The sequence below is a fragment of the Dendrobates tinctorius genome, unplaced genomic scaffold, assembly GCF_039654945.1.
Source record: "Dendrobates tinctorius isolate UK_male_01 unplaced genomic scaffold, ASM3965494v1 ptg000016l, whole genome shotgun sequence".
NCBI classification, from domain to species: Eukaryota; Metazoa; Chordata; class Amphibia; order Anura; family Dendrobatidae; genus Dendrobates; species Dendrobates tinctorius.
In genome coordinates, this window is record NW_027361684.1 from 56555324 (window position 1) to 56575482 (window position 20159).

The 20159-nt window shown below is 45.9% G+C and overlaps 1 protein-coding gene across 8 annotated transcripts in view; it reads right to left on the minus strand.

Moving 5' to 3' along the window:
* Positions 1-243: 243 nt before the first annotated feature.
* CDKL5 (cyclin dependent kinase like 5) overlaps positions 244-20159 on the minus strand; it is a 482089-nt gene continuing 462173 nt past the window's right edge. For 6 of the 8 annotated variants that reach the window (XM_073565893.1, XM_073565896.1, XM_073565895.1 and 3 more), the window contains 3 exons: positions 6497-6619; positions 2267-2386; positions 244-1409 (listed from right to left, as the gene is read on the minus strand). In XM_073565893.1, the coding sequence (XP_073421994.1) occupies positions 1029-1409; positions 2267-2386; positions 6497-6619 (624 nt within the window). In that variant the 3' untranslated portion in view covers positions 244-1028. The remainder of the gene's footprint in view (positions 1410-2266; positions 2387-6496; positions 6620-20159) is intronic. The other 2 variants (XM_073565898.1, XM_073565897.1) reach the window with 1 other exon arrangement.

Here is a 20159-nt window from a genome sequence, read left to right on the forward strand (position 1 = left end):
TCTTTGGTGAAAATTCTACAACATGGAAAGAAAAATTTTCATTGAGCTTTTGTCACTGACAAAGCAAAATGCCTTTGAACCTGAAAGGAAGGAATATCTTGTGTCGAGCTGGGTCATTCTGATTTTCAGTAAGTTTCCCAGCAGTAACATAAAGCAAACATCAAAAGAGCACCGGTCGAGTTTCCAAAGTAACCTTCAGACCTGCCCCTATAGTCAGACAATATTCACACTGCTGCAGGCACATTGACATCTCTAGTTTGCTCCCTTTTATTAGAAGTACATTAATACTGCACAAATGTATAAAAATATGGCAGAGTTGTCATCATAACAATACTTTCTTCTCTATATGCTCGTAGCTATAAAAAAATGACAGTCATTTGACATATAAACAGACTACACACACAAATGCTTGAGTGTGCAGATTATATATATATTTATATTTTATATATAATACTCTTAATGCAATATATAAATGTTATACTGTAAGATTTCATATAAACTACTTTAGCTGTTGTACGGCTTCACAATGTATTTCAACAGCTCAAAATAACTTGACATTGTAACAATGATATGACTTCATGATAATAATCATAAATAAATATTACAAAAAATATCAAATATGGAAGTGTTAGTTCCTTAAAAATCTCTTGCTCTGGATAAACCCACTTTTACAGTATATTTAAAATATCGTTTTGTTTATTTCCCTGGATAAGGCCGTTCGTTTGTGACGTATAAATATAATGGCGCAGTTCTTTTCATTGTGAACAACTGCGGAGATCTTTTGGATTATGACAATATCTTTTTATAACACATTCTAATGTCACAAGGAAACTGGTAGCAGGTAACCAGACAATCAACAAAAGTATTAGTGGGTGGGTTTGCGGCACAGTGTAACCTCACACAAGCATATTGCACATAATCAATATAACTATAGGTACTTGCTTATATATCCTTTCACGCTCCTTCACCAAAGTAACATACACCCAGAACTCATTCTGTGAATACACTGCCTTCTGAACACGGGACAACTAAAGAGCTGTCTCTTTTAAGTCATTTAAATTTGGCAATCTGGTTCTTTTTGTCCGGTTAAAAGGCATCCCGTTCTGCCCGGGCTTGGCAGCCAGCTGGTCAGGGAAAGGAGGTCCCTCGCTAGTTCCCCTATTTACTGGGGAGACGTGCCACAGAGGTTCTGGTTGTCCTGGAACCTGCAGTCCAGATCGGCTTTTTGGCTGTGGCTCCTGACGATGGGCAGAGCTGGAAGGCTGACTCATCGGGTGTATTCTGGCTTCTGCAAAGGAAGGGGTTTTAGGTGGCTGGGCTGGCAAAGGTTGAAATCTTGGATCTTGTGGTACTGAGTGATTTGAAGATGAAGGGTGCAGAAGCTTCCACAGAGACTTCAATGGTTGACTCTGGAACCATAAATGGGTACAAAAACTAATTGGAATGTATTAATATTAACATTATTATTAATGAAATTGAATGGAGGAGGGGGAGAAATGCTAAAGGATCCATCAGTGTGTTAAAGCACCACGCCATCGGTTTTTTACATTTAGGGTGGTGCCACTGATCTAAGTTCCCTGACCCTACTCTTCTACTTACCAGGTCTGGGATGCCTGAATGAGGACACTTAAATGCCTTTCATGATCCATGCTAAAACTGGGATCTAAGGATAAAAGCCAAATCAGAATCTCAATTTATCTTAGCCTCTATCGCAGCCAAATCAGTTCTCATAGTTTGATGAGGGGCAATACCCTGAAACAATGTCTACAAAATGAGATTCTGGTTTGGCTTTTATCCCAAGTCATTTTGCAAGGCTCGTTAAAGGGTCAAAATTGATTTCTGGGTTTGCTACTTCCGATATGTGGCGCTAGAGTTCAAGTCCTCTTCCTCTCTGAAGAGACAATTTGCATAAATGTTTTATGTGTAACTCCATTACATCTATAGACTGCTAAAGATTTCTATTCCTGGCCAAAAAGACACCGACTAATTGCTAGAAAAAAATTACCCAATTGCTTGGCTGTGTGATGTGCCAATTTTGACTCCTGTAAGAATTTTCTACTTCTCTCTGAAGAAGTGAGGAAGGATGAAGAAAGCTGGTAGACTATGAGCAAATTTTTAACTGCTCTCTGATAGAGTCCGCAGAGGTTTTTCCTCTCATAGAAATCCCAATCTGTCAATCGTGGTGACATTACACTGTGGCTGTCAGGAAAGTAGCATCAAACACTGTAGTAACCTGGTGTAACAATGCCAAAAGCAAAGAACTTACATGAGAGTGAATCTCTGCCATCTTGTCTGGACGCCACTCTTTGTGTCGGCTGCTTTTGTGGCTGGACGAGTGTGCGCTTTTTTGTATGTTGAGATGATCTTGACCATCTGTATTAGGCATCTAGGTCACAATAAAATAGAGGGTTCAGTTATGAACAGTGACAAAAGTACAAGCAGCAGCATTGTTTGTGGTCCTTTGGATCAGTTCTACATCGATATGTTACTTAGCATAATAAATATCAGATGACAATCATCACATCCATTACTATGTCTATTTTCTTTGAAGCCTATAGAAAGCCAAAGTGAATGAGAACTGGGCGTTCAGCCATTCACGGCAAGTAGACACATCACTTTTGGAATCAATACTTTTTAGCATTTCACTTGGTAGTCGCCCTTCTCAGGATGTCAACATCATGACAGAATCAATAATGACACCTAGATCCAAAATGAGCCAGCAAATAACACTACTGCAATGGTACAATGAAGACACAAAAAGATTCCCCTTCAGGTAGATTTCAGCCCACATATTACTCATTCCTCTGGATACCTTTCTCTATTCCGCATGCAGATTTCACCCTTTCCCATAGCATTTACATGCTGTTAGTTCTAAGCAGAGGAGAAAATGATTGAGTAGAAAATTTTATCATTTCATGTGTAAAATTAAAGAGTTTATGATGAAAACAAGTGTATAAATCTGAACTTGGATACGAATGGCTTTGGGAACATAAGGTATTTGTGTTATATTCTGGCCAAGCAAAAAGTTGCCAAGCAATTTATCAAAGAGCACATTCTGCCTGGTTCTTTTCTCCTTAACTGTCTTTATTGTTGTTTGATAATATATCGCATTTTATATATTTTTGGGGTTTTGCCTAAATCTATAAATCGTTACTGTTTGCTTTATGAGAAATTACAAAACTAAATTTGGGTTTGTTTTGCTTGTTGGCCCATCAAGTGGGTTCACATAGATTGTTCTTTATATGCAAATTGAAAACAATTATACAAGGAATGGGAGAAATCCTGAGGAACTTGATTTCACTACTGCTTCCATGCCATATCTTCAAGATGCAGGTAATAATTCTGCCAGTATAGCTAGCCATACACTTGCGCTAAAAGTTGGCCAAACCTATTGATTTTAGAAGGTTGGCTGATGATCTCACGGAAGCCTCGTGATTATCCGCCAACAACAGTTCTTGGAGGACAATCAGATCTGCCATGAGAGTCAACTCACTGCCCAAGTGTCTTGAAGTGATTCCACTCTCCTCATTGAACTAAATATGTATTTTTATCACTCAGCTATCATAAACTTCCCCATATATTGGCATGTGTACCTACAACCAGGCATATATTTTCAGATAAATATATTTAATGCCCATTGTACAGGCATAAGTACATTCTTGTTTGAATATGATGCTGCATGGTACAGCTGATCATAGAAATCAATTCTGTTATCTTAAATGTCATGACAAATGTTACCTTCTCGGCATGCATTATCTGTTTAATGGATATGTAAGCTGCCCATGCTGCATTACAAAATATAGTCATATGGTGCTGTACTAGAAGGCTAAAGCCATTGTATAAGCCATTGAGACAGTAAGAAGCACTGAATGTACAATGACTTCCTAGTGCTGATAAACCTTGGGGTCTGGACAATTACCAAATTACTACATATTCTACAACTACAAAAGTTAAATCTAATATTTCCTAAAGTCTCACATTCTAAAAATTGGAGGATTCTTAAAAATGTGGTAAAGACTCAGAAAGTAAAGTCATTGACACCTCATTGGCTTCAGGTCTCATTTGCCTGATCTCCCATTTTGATGGATAAATACAAAAATATGTAGTGTCCCATTGTAAATCTCTCTTTTAAAATTAAAAGGAAATAGTACTAAGTAGAGAAGAGTGGAGATCAGCAAACTTGTTAGGAAAATGTTCGCCAATCTCAAATTTGGCACAAACGTTGAACATTCGGATTCCCAAGCTTTTTTTCCTAAAAATGGGAAAAGTTGTAACGGCGCTGAACGTCAGTGAGTTGAACTGAGTTCATTGGCTGTGAACTCCCAGGACCTTCCTGACTGCACCACAAGAGTGAGGACTTTCTCATGGTCGCGGTGATGTCAGTCAGGTCATAGGTGTTCATCGCGAGCAGGCTGTATAGTTGCATGATGCAACAATGAAGTCTGCCATCTAGACGTAGCATAGCTAGACGTGTCACAGGACAAATGGTTTATTATCTTCTCTGCGGAAACGTGAGAAATATTGTTGTTTATTATTTTAATTCTGTTACAAGAGACATTGGCTTCTGTGGACTGGGCAATGACGTGAGTATGGTTTAATTTAGGTTCACTAAAGGAGTCTGTGTCATTCTTTCAATTAAAGGACTTTATTCTGGGTATGTGTTTATTTACAGTTTAACTATAGGATTAGTAATGTATAGGTGTCTTTTTAGGCTGGGGGGTTGCTAATATCATTGGCCCCTTACTAGCCTGAGAACACCAACCCCCCAGCTGTCTGCTTTAGCTTGGCTGGTTGTCAAAAATGGGGGGAGCCATGCCTTTTTTATATTATTTATTTAAATAATTAAAAAAATATGGCAAGGGAACCCCTCTATTCTTGATAACCAGCCTTGCTGAAGCTGACAGCTGAGGTTTGCAGCCTGCAGCTGTCAGTTTTGCCTGGCTGGTTATTAGCGCTGCATAATGAGACTTTTTCTCACTGTGCTAGTGGTTATCTTACAGAGGTCATTGCAATTCAGGGGTCCGGCTGGGAACACAGTCTCAGTGACCGGCGGAAACCTTGAGGACGTCACCGCTAGTCATTGATGCTGCGCTCGCAGCAGCTCACTCAGTGGTTCTCAGCCTGGACGGTTGCATATTGGCATCATCCAGGTTGAAAACTGTATATCCCCAGACATAGTTTATGGCATGGGACAGAACGATGAACACATGAGGGATATGGTTGTTTTTTATTTGTGTTTTATTACAGAAGACCATGGATTCAGCATTCGCCAAACCAAACCAAATGTTGAAAGGTTCGCTCATCTCTAGAGAAGAGTCTTCCCCAGGATGATGGTGTATGGTGGTATAAAGCATCAGGAGGTGCTGTGGAGCACCACTCTACTTTCTATATTCTTGTTGAGAAGATAGATGAACTGGAGGGTCTGGGTATGTTCGTCGAACATGTTCGGTGAACATCGGGATGTTCGCCAAACCAAACCGAACCTTGAAAGGTTCACTCATCTCTAGAGAAGAGTCCTCCGCAGAGTGATGGTGTAGGGTGCTATATAGCATCAGCAGATGCTGTGGAGCACCACTCTACTATGTATATTCTTGTTGGGAAGATAGGTGTACAGGAGTATTTTGGGAATTTTATTTACTGAGGATGAATGTGTCAAAAAAAAAAAATCACCTGTTGTTTGAATTAAATTTTTTGTTACATATATATTTTGCTAAATATTTTGAGTTGTTTTTTTCATACCACAATCATTAAAAAAAATAGCAATTTCACACTGGCCACTGTGTGTTTTTCAGACTGGAACTCCCTGTTCTTTCAGGAAGCCTTTCAGAGGCAGAATTACAATGACTTGCAACGCCTCTATACACAGCTGATAACAAAGGATGCACCAATCACATTAGGCAACTGTCACAGCTGACCCTGCTCCTCCTCCCTTAACAATGACCTTTACAGATGCTCAGTAGATGCTTCAATACAAAAGCTAGGGTCTGAGTCTGAAAGTTGCAGGATTTCTTTTTTCTTTAATTAAGATTGTGAAATGGAAAAACGAAAAAGTCAAAAGTTAAAAAAATATACATTTAACATGAAAACTTGATTTAATTAATTCTGTAGGTAATTTTCTGATTAAATTTTAGTGAGACTTTTAAAATCTTTCCTGACATATCACATCCACTCTATTGCAAGGAAACAACCAGTTTAACCCTTTCGTACTGCAGCATGGTAACATTGCAGAAATGTCATGTAAAAAAGAATGTAATGTCCTTGGTGACAGGCTGGTGGAAATACGGTAAGCTGCCAATTGTGGCTCTGCCATGGACATGGGCATATCTTTGTTAATGAGCACATCTTGCTCCATCTGGTTCTGGTTCTATAAAAGTGTATTAAAATCAGGAAGTTGGAAAAAGAAAAGAAACCCTCTTGACAGCCCAAGTCCATGCTGTTTTATGTGATGGTGGAAGTATTAATGTTTTGTTGCCAGCGTATTTTAAGAAAAGAATACCATCGGCCGATTGACTACAGGCAGCTTTTTCAAAGAAGAGCTGCGCTTTAAAATGTTCTTTGAACTAAAAAGTGGAAAGAGGCTTTTCTTGATGTTCGGTTTTTCAGGATCTGTGGATTCTGTCTGCAATATAAGATACAAATACACTAATTGCATGGATGCAGCATTACTACTCACGATTACGGTAGTTTTATCTGGTAATGATGACTTCTATTGCATTACATGAGTTCAAGGTTAAACAAGGTATCTGCTCATAAGAAATATTTCTAATCCAAGCTCAACCACATATTCATTTTGCAATAAATGAACAATCTCTTGCAAATTAAGTGACATGTTATTAAACTCCAAATTTAAAAAAGTCCCACAAGACATATCTTGCAAATGCAATCACTAATCCCTTAAAGGGGTTTTCCCCACAAACAACTTTCATTTTAATCAACATTTTAATCAATAGATCTTTCAATAATAATAAGTTCCACAATTGGATGTGTTTTAAGAAAATGTTCCTGTGCTGAGATAATCTTATAAATGTGCTCCTGCTGTGTACTGTGTAATGGCTGTGTCTGACCGTACAGGAACATGGTCTGATCATACCACAGCTGCTGGGCAGGGGAGGCCGCAAAAGAGTATACAGACAGGACAGCAGGGGACCGCAAATGATTCTTATTATCTTATTATCAGTTAAAACATTGCTTAAAAAAGGCAGGGAAATGTTTTGCCCCCCAAAAAGATCATTTTGGATCCAGTGCTGTCCTGTATTTATACACTTTTGCATCCCCCCCGACCCAGGAGATATGTGGTATGATCAGACAATGTCCCTGTACGGTCAGACACAGCCATTACACAGTACACAGCAGGTGCATATTTATAAGATTATCTCAGCACAGGAACATTTTATTTAAACACATCCAATGGTGGAAACAGGGATTTTTGTGAGTACTCACCGTAAAATCCTTTTCTCCGAGACGCTCATTGGGGAACACAGATACTGTGGGTGTATGCTTCTGCCACTAGGAGGCTGACACTAAGTGAAAAAAAGAGGTTAGCTCCTCCTCCGCAGTATACACCCTCGCCCCTATTGCGGGCGGAAATCAGTTTGGTGCCAAAGCAGTAGGAGGACAAAAAAATCAGCCTTAATACAGGTATAACATGTCCAAAGGAAAACACCACCCTTATATCAAATAAGTAAACACATATTCATTTAAACAAGAGCCAACTGGCTAATAGGTTGGGTGCTGTGTCCCCCAATGAGCGTCTCGGAGAAAAGGATTTTACAGTGAGTACTCTCAAAAATCCCTGTTTCTCCTTCGTCTCATTGGGGGACACAGATACTGTGGGACGTCCTAAAGCAGTCCCTGGGTGGGAGATTGACTCACTGATCCAAGCTACATGCACCCCCTGTTTAAAGGTGCGCCACCGTTGCTTGGAGACTCCTACCCAGGCTTGCATCCGCCGAGGCCTGAGTATGGATATTATGTTTGGCAAATGTGTGCAGGCTGGACCAGGTTGCTGCCTTGCAAACCTGTTCTGTCGAAGCCTGATGCCGAAGCGCCCAAGAGGCGCCCACCGACCGGGTAGAGTGCCCTCTGATCCCTGCTGGAATCGGCGTGCCTCTAATGCAGTAGGACTCCAGATTAGTCAAACGAATCCATCTGGCTATGGTCGACTTTGAGGCAGCGAGTCCCTTCCTGCGTTCTTCAGGGAGCACGAACAGCGTGTCCGTCTGAGGAAAGGGTGCCGTCCGTGACACGTACCTCCGGAGGGCTCTTACCAGGTCTAACGTGTGAAGAGCCTTCTTCCACACGGTGCACCGGTGCTGGACAAAATGAAGGCAAAGCAACATCTTCATTGATGTGAAAAAGAGGACACGACCTTCGGCAGAAAAGGAGGGGCTGGTCTGAGGACCACCTTATACCTATGGAAAGTGAGGAACGGAGCGCGGCAGGATAGAGCCGCCAGCTCTGAAACCCGCCTGATGGAAGTGATGGCCACTAGGGGAACAACTTTCCAGGAAAGGTACCTCAAAGCGATATCCTGAAGCGGTTCCAATGGAGCTTCCTGCAGAACACTTAGAACCATGTTAGAAACCCCGGCGTCCATCGGCGCCATATAGGGAGGTATCAAGTGGGACACTCCCCGGATGAAAAGTTTTCACCTGCAAATTGGTAGCAACCCTGCACTGGAACAGGACGGATAAGGCCGACATTTGTCTCCTGCGGAAACCTGGGGCAAAGCCCCAGTCTAATGCTCTACCAATTGAGCTATCCGGGCTCTCTGAGCCCGACTGGAGAAAAACCAAGATGTTGGAGATCGAGAATCTTAGCGGAGAAACACCGCGGCCTCGACATCAAGCAAAGAACACCTTCCAGGTGTGGTGGCAAATTCATGCTGAAGCAGGCCTCCGGGCGCTAATCGTTGTAGCGACCACTTTGCTCCCGAACCCTGCCTGGGTTAGAATCCAAGATTTAACAGCCCTGCCGTCAAACACAGGGTCCCTGAGTTCGGGTGGCAAATTAGCCCTTGAAACGGTAGATCTGGGCGCTCTAGCAGGCGCCCAGGAACATCGGCGAGCAGCTGCCTTAGATCTGCGTACCACACTCGACGGGGCCAGTCTGGGGCCAACAGAATCGCCGGCCCCCCTTCCGTCTTGATCCCTTTGCTGACTCTCGAGAGTAGTGGCAGTGGGGAAAATAGATATGGGAGGCGATACTGGTTCCATGGCAGAACCAACGCGTCCACCGCGAATGCCTGCGGGTCCCTGGCCCGAGCGACATATGTGGGCACCTTGGCATTCACTCTGGAAGCCATCAGGTCCACATCCGGAGCTCCCCACAGTTGACAAATCTGTTGAAGAACTTTGGGATGTAGAGACCACTCTCCGGATGCAAGACCCTGCCGGCTGAGGAAGTCTGCCGCCCAATTTTCCACGCCCGGGATGTGGACAGCTGAAATCAGAGTGGTTTGCTTCGGCCCACTGAAGAATGTGCTCCACCTCGCGCATGGTTGTTCTGCTGCGGGTGCCCCCCTGACAAATTATGTAAACCACCGCCGTGGCGATGTCTGATGGAATCCGGATGGGGCGGCCTGCTAGAAAGTGATGAAACTTCTGCAGAGCCAGCCGAATTGCTCGTATCCCCAATAAGTTGATCGGGAGGAGGGCCTCCTGTGGCGACCACCGTTTCTGGGTTGTGTGGTGGCGAAACACCGCTCCCCAACCGAGGAGACTGACGTTGATTGTCATTATCAGCCCATGACATGGGGGGGAAAGGTTTCCCCTAGGCCAGAGAAGAACTGGTTATCCACCATCCGAGCGACTGCCTAACTTGAGAGGACAGTTTGCACCGCCGATCGAGCGTGAAAGGATTCTTGTCCCAGGCTGACACGGGGCGTGCTGCAGGGGGTGAAGGATGGAACTGGACGAAAGTTATCGCTTCGATTGCTGCCACCATTTTCCCTAGGATCCTTATCGCAGATCGGATGGTATGAGGGACTGGTTGGCGTAGTGTCCGGACTCCCTGCCGGAGACTAGCACCCTTTCCTGAGGGAGAATTATCAACCTTCAGCAAGTGTAGAAGATCATTCCTAGGAAGGAGATCCTCTGAGCTGGCACAAGGGAAGATTTCTTTGCACTGACCAACCATCTAAGCGGCAAGAGTATCTAGCGTGATGTTGACACCTTCCTCACATGCCCGTATTAACGGGCCCTTGACCAAGAGGTCGTCCAGATAAGGCAAGACGACTATGCCTGGAGAATGTAGTGTGGCCCTGACAATTGCCATAACCTTTGTGAACACTCTGGGAGTCGTGGCTAGCCCGAAGGGTAGCGCTACGAACTGAAAATGCTGAACGCTGATGGCGAAGCTTAGCCGCCTCTGATAAGGAGGAAAAAATGGGAATATGCAGAAATGCGTCCTGGCTGTCAATTGAGGCCAAGTATTCTCACTGCTCCATGACCACTATGACTGAACGGAGACTCCATCCGGAAATGTCTGATCCTGATGAATTTGTTCAGAAGCTTTAGGTCCAAAAACAGGCCTGACAGACCCGTCCTTTTTGGGAATCACAAAAACTTTGGAATGAAACCCCTGAGCTCTTCTGTGTTCCGGCACTGGAACAATGACTCCGTTGTGCAGGAGCGACTTGATAGCTCCCAATAGAGCCCTTACCTGGGTATCCACCCTGGGAAGCCGGGAAAGAAAAAACCATCTTGGAGGGTATCTGACAAATTCTATTTTGTAACCTGAGGACACCAATTCTTTTACCCATGCGTCGTGAGCGATGTTGGCCCAGACGTGGTGAAAACAGAGTAGGCGGCCGCCCACTTTGCTGGTGTCGTCTGGTAAAGACCTCGAGTCATTTGGCTGATGATCCTTAGGCTCTGGGTCCCCTCAATCTGGCCTGTTGAGCATGCATTCTCCCCAATGGGTTGGCTCTATATGACCTGCCGCTTCCTATCCTGATTGGGGCGGCCTGAGGTGGCGGAATTGGGCCCCGTAGTCCACCCGGAGTCTTTTAACGCATGACCCCGGACCGGTCTCCTATTCGGTTCCCGGACCAGACTCAGGCTGCTTAGCGGCCACCACCTGACCAATGCCGTCACGCCCAGCCTAGAATGGCCGGTGGCACTGCGAAAGGCCCGAAAACGTGCCTGAACCGGGTGACGAAAAAACGATTTAACCTTCTGTTGAGTGAGAAACCCGCTCTTTCCTCCTGTGGAGTCGGAGATAAATTGATCCAAAAATAGGCAGCCGCACTGATAAGGTAGGGAAGTCAAGGACTTCTTGGAAGTAGAATCGGCCCGCCATGTCCTCAACCACAGGGCTCTTCAGATAGAGATTGCATTAGCGGCAGCAAGTGCTGAACAATTGGCCGCATCCAAAGACGCATTCAATACATAATCTCCGGCTATCGTCATCTGACATGTGACCTCCGAGATCTCTGCAGGTAGATCCTGCTCCTGCGCGACCTTGTTTGATGTTTCTGACTATGATATCATAGCCTTGGCTACCCAAGTTGCTGCGAACGAGGGAGCGAGTGCAGACCCTGACGCCTCATATACTGAACGAGCTAGGCTCTCAATAAGGCAGTCCGTGGGATCTTTAATCGAGGAAACCCTAGGGACAGATAACAGGGTCTTAGTGGCCAGGCATGAAACCGGAGGATCCACTATCGGGGATTCCATCCATTGTTTACGGAGGTCCGGAGCAAACGGATAACATGTTTCGAGTGCCCTTTAACCCGAGAAAAATGCAATTTTGGACGTTTTCTGTGCCGCTGCACTATGTCCTCAAACTCAGGGTGAGAGGAAAAAAATTCTGTGCAGCCGCTTCACCCATTTACATGCCACTTTATGCCCCGTAGCCGCTGCGGTATCATCCTCAATCCCCAGGGTCTGATTGATGGCTTCTATGAGGCTGTCCACTGTTTCACGTGACCCTGGAGTGTCCAGGTCCATGGGCTCGTCTTATAACGCTTACCCTTATCTGCAGGAGGGTAGCATGACCGGTCAGCGGTCCCGGCGTAGGAACACGGACCATGGGGCTGTCAGCAGCATAGGCTGGAATATCGCAGGACCTGTGGAGGGGGCGGAGCGCTTGCAGAAGCACTCAGAAGCTGTAGGACCTAGCACCACGTGACCTGTGACGTCAGAGGGGGCGGAGCTTATCGCAGGGACGCTGAAGTGACAGGCAGAGGGCTCAGAAAGCCAGGAGTTTACACAGTAGCGATGGTCGGGCAAGCCAGAAGTCATACACAGGAGAATCAATGCGGTACAGAGTCAGGCAGAACAAGAATGGTCAGGGAAGCAGGAGGTCAGGCACGGGTCAGGCTGCACGGTACAAAATCAGAAAGTCAGAGAGTAGTCTTGGGAAGCCAAAGATCAGAAACACGGGTCGGGCTGCACGGTACAAAATCAGAAAGCCAAGAGACAGAAACCAAAATCCAGACCAGGTCATACACACAACAAACACAGAAAACAGGCGAGAGGCACTTAGCAAAGGCAGGGTCGGACACACTCAGGTATGAAGTATAAACGACAGGGAAGGTTGCTCGCCTGTGGCCATAAATACCCTCCCTGAGACCGAAGAGAGGCTCCAAGCATTAACCCTTCGCTTGTCAGACCAATATTCCAGATACCATGACATTTAACCCTTTGCTTGTCAGACCAAAATTCCAGATACCATGACACGTCTGAGTCGCAATCCGAGGTCTGCTCGCTATCAACCACTGGTGACGGGGAGCGAGAAGCAGATCTTACGGATGCCGAAGGCACCGGATGGGCTGGGCGACACCGTGTGGATTCGTTTCCCCCCGGGTCTGCCTGGAGTGAGGGTGGCCCCTGCAGGCCGGAGGCTCCTGTGATGTGGAGGTTCCCTCTAAAGGCGGCGAGACACTGTCCCTGCCCCTATCTGGGGCTTGAAGGAATTCTATTGCTCTCGTAAGCGACGCCATGTACTGTGACAGTGATCGGGCCCACTCCGGGGGATTTGACACATTGGTCGCGTCGCAGGGGAGGGCTCCTGGGCGCGTTTGGATTCACAGGCTTCGCATAAATGCTTGCTCTGCGCCCGCGGAAACGCAGCCCGACAAGAGATGCATGCCGCGTAAAAGAACGTGTGCGTCTTTGCTTTTGTTTGGACATGCTGTATCTGTCCGCTGCTGGGGATATGGGGAAGAGGTAGCCCCTCATTTTTCTCTATAGCGTGGCCTCTCGGGCAGCACTTACCCCAGTCCTGCACCCCCCCGACCTGGATGCTTCCTTTAAATCGCGCGCCGACATTTGTGGCGCGCACCAGCCTGTAAAATCGCTCTAGAGGCGGTACTCCCACTTTGCGGCCTAGCCCGTGCTCCGAAGCCGGGGCCTCGATTTTTACCGCCGCCGAAAGTGACACGCGGCCCCAAGGGCGGAACTTCCGGCCGCGGCCTAGCTCCAAAAGTGGCGCTACTGACCGGCGCAGCATTCCTGTCCTGACGGATCCAGCCCTTCTCTTGCATGGCTAGTGGACACCGCGAGGCGTGCTGCGGCTGTGGGCTCCAGCCCGAAATCTTCGCAGGAGCCCTCCCCGACCCTCTCCTCACCGATGATCCTCTTCAGCCTGAGCGCAGGTATGTGAGGGGGTCTTTGATAAAAAATAGGACAGTGCAGGCACCCTAGCTCCATCTAACCCCTTCAGGGGGTGAGGAGAGGGACCGTCCGCCACCTTGCAGCACCGCCGTCTAGTGTTTGTGGAGCAGTGGGGGCCGTACAGACTAGTCTTGTGCCTCTGTGCAAGCCCATGGTTTCAATACCTAGGGGTGGACAGGGCTAAGTCTGGCATAATGTCCCACGTCGCGGGAAAGGATACGTGGAGGGATACTCGCACGTGCTCGCCCGTTGATGGTTTGGGGAAATCGGATCCTTTCAATAGGATGCGTTGCCCCTGTCTCATCTTCATAAAATAACAAACAAAAATAGAAGTCTGGGGAAAAGATATGTCCCTCGGTGCGGGAAAGTATACGCGGAGACGATACTCAACGCGTGCTCGCCCGTTGATGGTTTGGGGAGATCGGACCCTTTCAATAGGATCCGTCACCCCTGTCTCATCTTCATAGTGAACTAGAAAAAAATAGTCTGGAGAGATCCAGACTGTGTGTGCCTCCATAGGACACTAAGCAAAAAACTGATTTCCGCCCGCAATAGGGGCGAGGGTGTATACTGCGGAGGAGGAGCTAACCTCTTTTTTTCACTTAGTGTCAGCCTCCTAGCGGCAGAAGCATACACCCACAGTATCTGTGTCCCCCAATGAGACGAAGGAGAAATTAGTATTATTCCAAGATCTATTGATTAAAATGTTCTTTGCTTGTGGGTAAACCCCTTTAATACCCAGTGACATATACAGTACAGACCAAATGTTTGGACACACCTTCTCATTCAAAGAGTTTTCTTTATTTTCATGACTATGAAAATTGTAGATTCACTCTGAAGGCATCAAAACTATGAATTTACACATGTGGAATTATATAATTAACAAAAAAGTGTGAAACAACTGAAAATACTGTATGTCTTAAGGTACTGTCACACTTAGCGATGTACCAGCAATCCCGACCAGCGATATGATGCGGTCAGGATCGCTGGTACATCGCTAAGTGGTCGCTAGTGAGCTGCCACACAGGCAGATCTCACCAGCGACATCACAGGGGTCGGGGGTCGCTACTTACCTGTCAGACGAGGCGATCCTGACGTCCTCCCGCCCGCGTCCACGCTCGTCGCTTGCCTCTCCACAGGAAGCCCAGCAGGAAGCTGACGACGAGAAACAGTCCAGGACGTTCTCGCGCGATCAGCGATAACCAGCAGGGGAGCGGTCGGAGGTAAGTATCAGACATAGCGATATCACTAGGAATTTCGCTATAACGTCACAAAAACCAGTGACGTTATAGCGATATTGCTTAGTGTGACATGCCCTTAATATTCTATGTTGTGAGTTCATTTTTCCCTTCACCATTAAGGTCTGATGAACTCCCTCCTCTGGTGAAGGAAGGTAGTGAGGCTGATTACCAAACACATGGGCAGCTAGATGATGACTGGGTGGCTGGAATTGAGGACTGGATATAAGGCTGCCGACGCCCTTCTTCCTGGCTGGTGATTTTCCTGCTGGATTCTTGGAGACCAGACTGATTCCTGCATCTCAAAGCTAAGTTTTTCTGCTCTGCTTTGTACACTTCAGTTTTGTTTTTGTTTTGCCTTGTTTTTTGGGAGTTCTGCCATCCCCGGCCGGGGGTGAGCTGAATTCCATTTTTGTCTCTGATCTGTTGATCTTTTGCTCTGTCTTCAGAATGTACCTGAGTGCTGATGTAGTCTTTTGAAGCCTAGCGTCTTCAGGGCCTGTTTTTCCTATCAGTCGGTTGGCTCATTTTGATAGGGGTTTTGCGGATGGCAGACAGCAGCTTTCCTATCCTGTCCTATGTAGTTAGCTTGGGCCCCATCGTTGGCTCAACCTATCTTTCTATCTGTGTTAGTGTTTTCATCTTGCTTCACCGTCATTATATGTTGGGGGCTGCCTATTGCTTTGGGGTCTGCTCTGGGGCAGTTTAGTTTTTCCCCTTTCTGTCTTTAGGCTATGTAGTTCTCCGGCTGTGATCGAGGGGTCTAGGGCACCGTAGGAACCCCCCACGGCTACTGCTAGTTGTTGTGGATAGGTTCAGGGGTCTGCAATCCGATAGCTGCCAACCTCTCTGGTTTTTCTGGACTTAGCTGGTATTTTGTTTTTCCTTCCTTCGGTGACTCATCATAACAGAATCACCAGCCCACACTGTGGTGGAGAGAATGCACCAGATCTGGGACCAAGTAGTGGATAAGTTGTCTCTCTCCCAGGAAAAGGCCCAGCGGTTTTCCAACCGGCGTAGGACTGTTGGTCCCCAGTTTAAGGTGGGTGATATGGTTTGGTTGTCATCAAAAAATATCGCTATGAAGGTGGCTTCTCCTAAGTTTAAGCCTAGATTTATTGGACCTTACAAGATTTTGGAGATTATTAATCCGGTCTCTTTTCGGTTGGCTCTTCCTGTCACATTTAAAATTCATAATGTGTTTCATAAGTCCTTGTTGAAGAGGTTTGTTGACCAGTAGTTCCTGTGGTGGCACCTCCTGACCCTATATTGGTTGAAGGTAACATGGAATATGAGGTAGAGAAGATACTGGATTCCCGTCTGGCTAGACGGAGACTCCAGTATTTGGTTAAGTGGATGGGTTATGGTCAGGAGGATAATTCCTGGGTCTCTGCCTCTGATATTCATGCCGAAAGATTGGTGCGTGCCTTTCATCGGGCTCACCCGGATCGCCCTGGTGGCATGGATGAGGGTTCGGTGACCTCTCCTCAAGGGGGAGGTACTGTTGTGAGTTCATTTTTCCCTTCACCATTGAGGTCTGATGAACTCCCTCCTCTGGTGAAGGAAGGTAGTGAGGCTGATTACCAAACACATGGGCAGCTAGATGATGACTGGGTGGCTGGAATTGAGGGCTGGATATAAGGCTGCCGACGCCCTTCTTCCTGGCTGGTGATTTTCCTGCTGGATTCTTGGAGACCAGTCTGATTCCTGCATCTCAAAGCTAAGTTTTTCTGCTCTGCTTTGTACACTTCAATTTTGTTTTTGTTTTGCCTTGTTTTTTGGGAGTTCTGCCATCCCCGGCCGGGGGTGAGCTGAATTCCATTTTTGTCTCTGATCTGTTGATCTTTTGCTCTGTCTTCAGAATGTACCTGAGTGCTGATGTAGTCTTTTGAAGCCTAGCGTCTTCAGGGCCTGTTTTTCCTATCAGTCGGTTGGCTCATTTTGATAGGGGTTTTGCGGATGGCAGACAGCAGCTTTCCTATCCTGTCCTATGTAGTTAGCTTGGGCCCCATCGTTTGCTCAACCTATCTTTCTATCTGTGTCAGTGTTTTCATCTTGCTTCACCGTCATTATATGTTGGGGGCTGCCTATTGCTTTGGGGTCTGCTCTGGGGCAGTTTAGTTTTCCCCTTTCTGTCTTTAGGCTATGTAGTTCTCCGGCTGTGATCGAGGGGTCTAGGGCACCGTAGGAACCCCCCACGGCTACTGCTAGTTGTTGTGGATAGGTTCAGGGGTCTGCAATCCGATAGCTGCCAACCTCTCTGGTTTTTCTGGACTTAACTGGTATTTTGTTTTTTCCTCCTTCGGTGACTCATCATAACAATTCTAGGTTCTTCAAAGTAGCCACCTTTTGCTTTGATTACTGCTTTGCACACTCTTGGCATTCTCCTGATGAGCTTCAAGAGGTAGTCACCGGAAATGGTTTTCACTTCACAGGTGTGCCCTGTCAGGTTTAATAAGTGGGATTTCTTGCTTTAGGCTGGTTTCACATTTGCGCTTTATAGCGCAGCGACGGCCTGCGCACGGCCGCCGCTAAGCCCCGCCCCCTCCCGGCTCCCTGCCCGCCCCATCCGGTCATCGCCGCCTACTAGCGCACATGGGCGCTTGCGATCTGCGCACCCCATCTTTAGCATAGGGTGCGCAGATCGTGCGCTGGCCGTGCGCTAGCAGGATTTTGCCGTGCGCTGCGCACTTTTGAAGGTGCGCCCGTGTGCACCGAACGCAGCATGTTGCATTTTGGTGCGCACGGCCAGCGCACGATCTGCGCACCCTATGCTAAAGATAGGGTGCGCAGATCGCAAGCACCCATGTGCGCTAGTAGGCGGCAATGACCGGATGGGGCGGGCAGGAAGCCGGGAGGGGGCAGGGTTTAGCGGCGCCGTGCGCTGCAGGAAATAAACGCTAGTGTGAAACTAGCCTTATAAATGGGGTTGGGACCATCAGTTGTGTTGTGCATAAGTCTGGTGGATACACAGGTGATAGTCCTACTGAACAGACTGTTAGAATTTGTATTGTGGCAAGAAAAACAAGAAAAAAACAGCTAAGTAAAGAAAAACCAGTGGCCATCATTACTTTAAGAAATGAAGGTCAGTCAGTCCGAAAAATTGGAAAAGTGAAAGTGTCCCCAAGTGCAGTGGCAAAAACCATCAAGCGCTACAAAGAAACTGGCTCACTTGAGGACCGCCCCAGGAAAGGAACACCAAGAGTCACCTCTGCTGAGGAGGATAAGTTCATCCGAGTCACCAGCCTCAGAAATCGCAGGTTAACAGCAGCACAGATTAGAGACCAGGTCAATGCCACACAGAGTTCTAGCAGCAGACACATCTCTACAACAACTGTTAAGAGGAGACTTTGTGCAGCAGGTCTTCATAGTAAAATAGCTGCTAGGAAACCACTGCTTACGACAGGCAACAAGCAGAAGAGACTTGTTTGGGCTAAAGAACACAAGGAATGGACATTAGACCAGTGGAAATCTGTGCTTTGGTCTGATAAGTCCAAATTTGAGATCTTTGGTTCCAACCATCATGTCTTTGTGCGACGCAGAAAAGGTGAACGGATGGACTCTACATGCCTGGTTCCCACCGTGAAGCATGGAGGAGGAGGTGTGATGGTGTGGGGGTGCTTGCTGGTGACACTGTTGGGGATTTATTCAAAATTGAAGGCATACTGAACCAGGATGGCTACCACAGCATCTTGCAGCGGCATGCTATTCCATCCGGTTTGCGTTTAGTTGGACCAACATTTATTTTTCAACAGGACAATGACTCCAAACACACCTCCAGGCTGTGTAAGGGCTATTTGACCAAGAAGGAGAATGATGGGGTGCTACGCCAGATGACCTGGCCTCCACAGTCACCAGACCTGAACCCAATCGAGATGGTTTGGGGTGAGCTGGACTGCAGAGTGAAGGCAAAAAGACCAGCAAGTGCTAAGCATCTCTGGGAACTCCTTCAAGACTGTTGGAAGACCATTTCTGCTAACTACCTCTTGAAGCTCATCAAGAGAATGCCAAGAGTGTGCAAAGCAGTAATCAAAGCAAAAGGTGGCTACTTTGAAGAACCTAGAATATAAGACATATTTTCAGTTGTTTCACACTTTTTTTGTTAATTATATAATTCCACATGTGTTAATTCATAGTTTTAATGCCTTCAGGGTGAATCTACAATTTTCATAGTCATGAAAATAAAGAAAACTCTTTGAACGAGAAACTGACCAGCCATAAAGTTTTGGAATATTGTGTATTCCAAAGCATTATTTTTCAATCAAGATCTGTCAGCTTAATGTCTCTTACTGAAAAAAAAAAATAAAAAAAATGAAAACTTAAGTGTAAAAGTTTTATACTGACCCAGATAAGTAGTGTATTAAATTATTTATGAGCATAGCATAAAAAAACTCCCACAATGGATTTGTTGTTTTTTTATATCCACCACTCAAAAAATGAGTAAAAGCTTATCAATAATTATATGCATGCCAAAATGATGCTAATAAAAACTACAAAGTACCCCACAAAAAAATTCTTCATACAGTCATGTCAACAGAAACATCATTTGGGATGTGGTAACACATACATGTTTTTTTTTTCAGAAGACGTACAGCAAAAAGTACAAAAAAAGGGGTACTGTGTTGCTGAAAAAACTATGGAATGTTTAACACTTGTGTAAAAAGGAAATATAAGTTTGTTTTATTGACTATTCAGAAAAATTAGGTTTTAGGCGCTGTAGGAGCACATAGGCCATCACTTAGTTAATATTTTTAATCTTTCTCACACAAAAGTATGCATGATCACATATAAGATATGTTTCTATTGTTTATTAAGTTCATTACTGTATACACTGTACAAAGTATTACAGTGTTATAGCTACTACACACTCGGCATGCACATAGATCTGTCAAGTGTAGGAGGCCTAATCCTGCATTTTGAGTTGAAAAAAAGATGGAAAAATATGAAAATAACATTAAAGGGGTTGTATACTACTAGGACAACCCCTTCTTGATCTAAATGTTTGAGGCCAATAAAATAAAAAAAGCCTATACTCACCTCCCATGCTGGCGCAGTTCCAGCGTTGTCGACACTCGTGGTCCCAGGGCTCTCGTGTGGTTGTTGACATATGTGACCCTGATGCCAAATCAGTGCCGATGTCACCGTCCCAACCTTCGGACTTTTTGAACATGAAGAGGAAGTCATAGATCAACTGCAGCTTCAGGTTCAAAACGTACGAAGGTGGGGACAGTGACGCCAGCACTGATTGGGAGGCGGGCATCACGTGTCATGCAATCACATGAGAGCCCTGGGACTGCGAGTG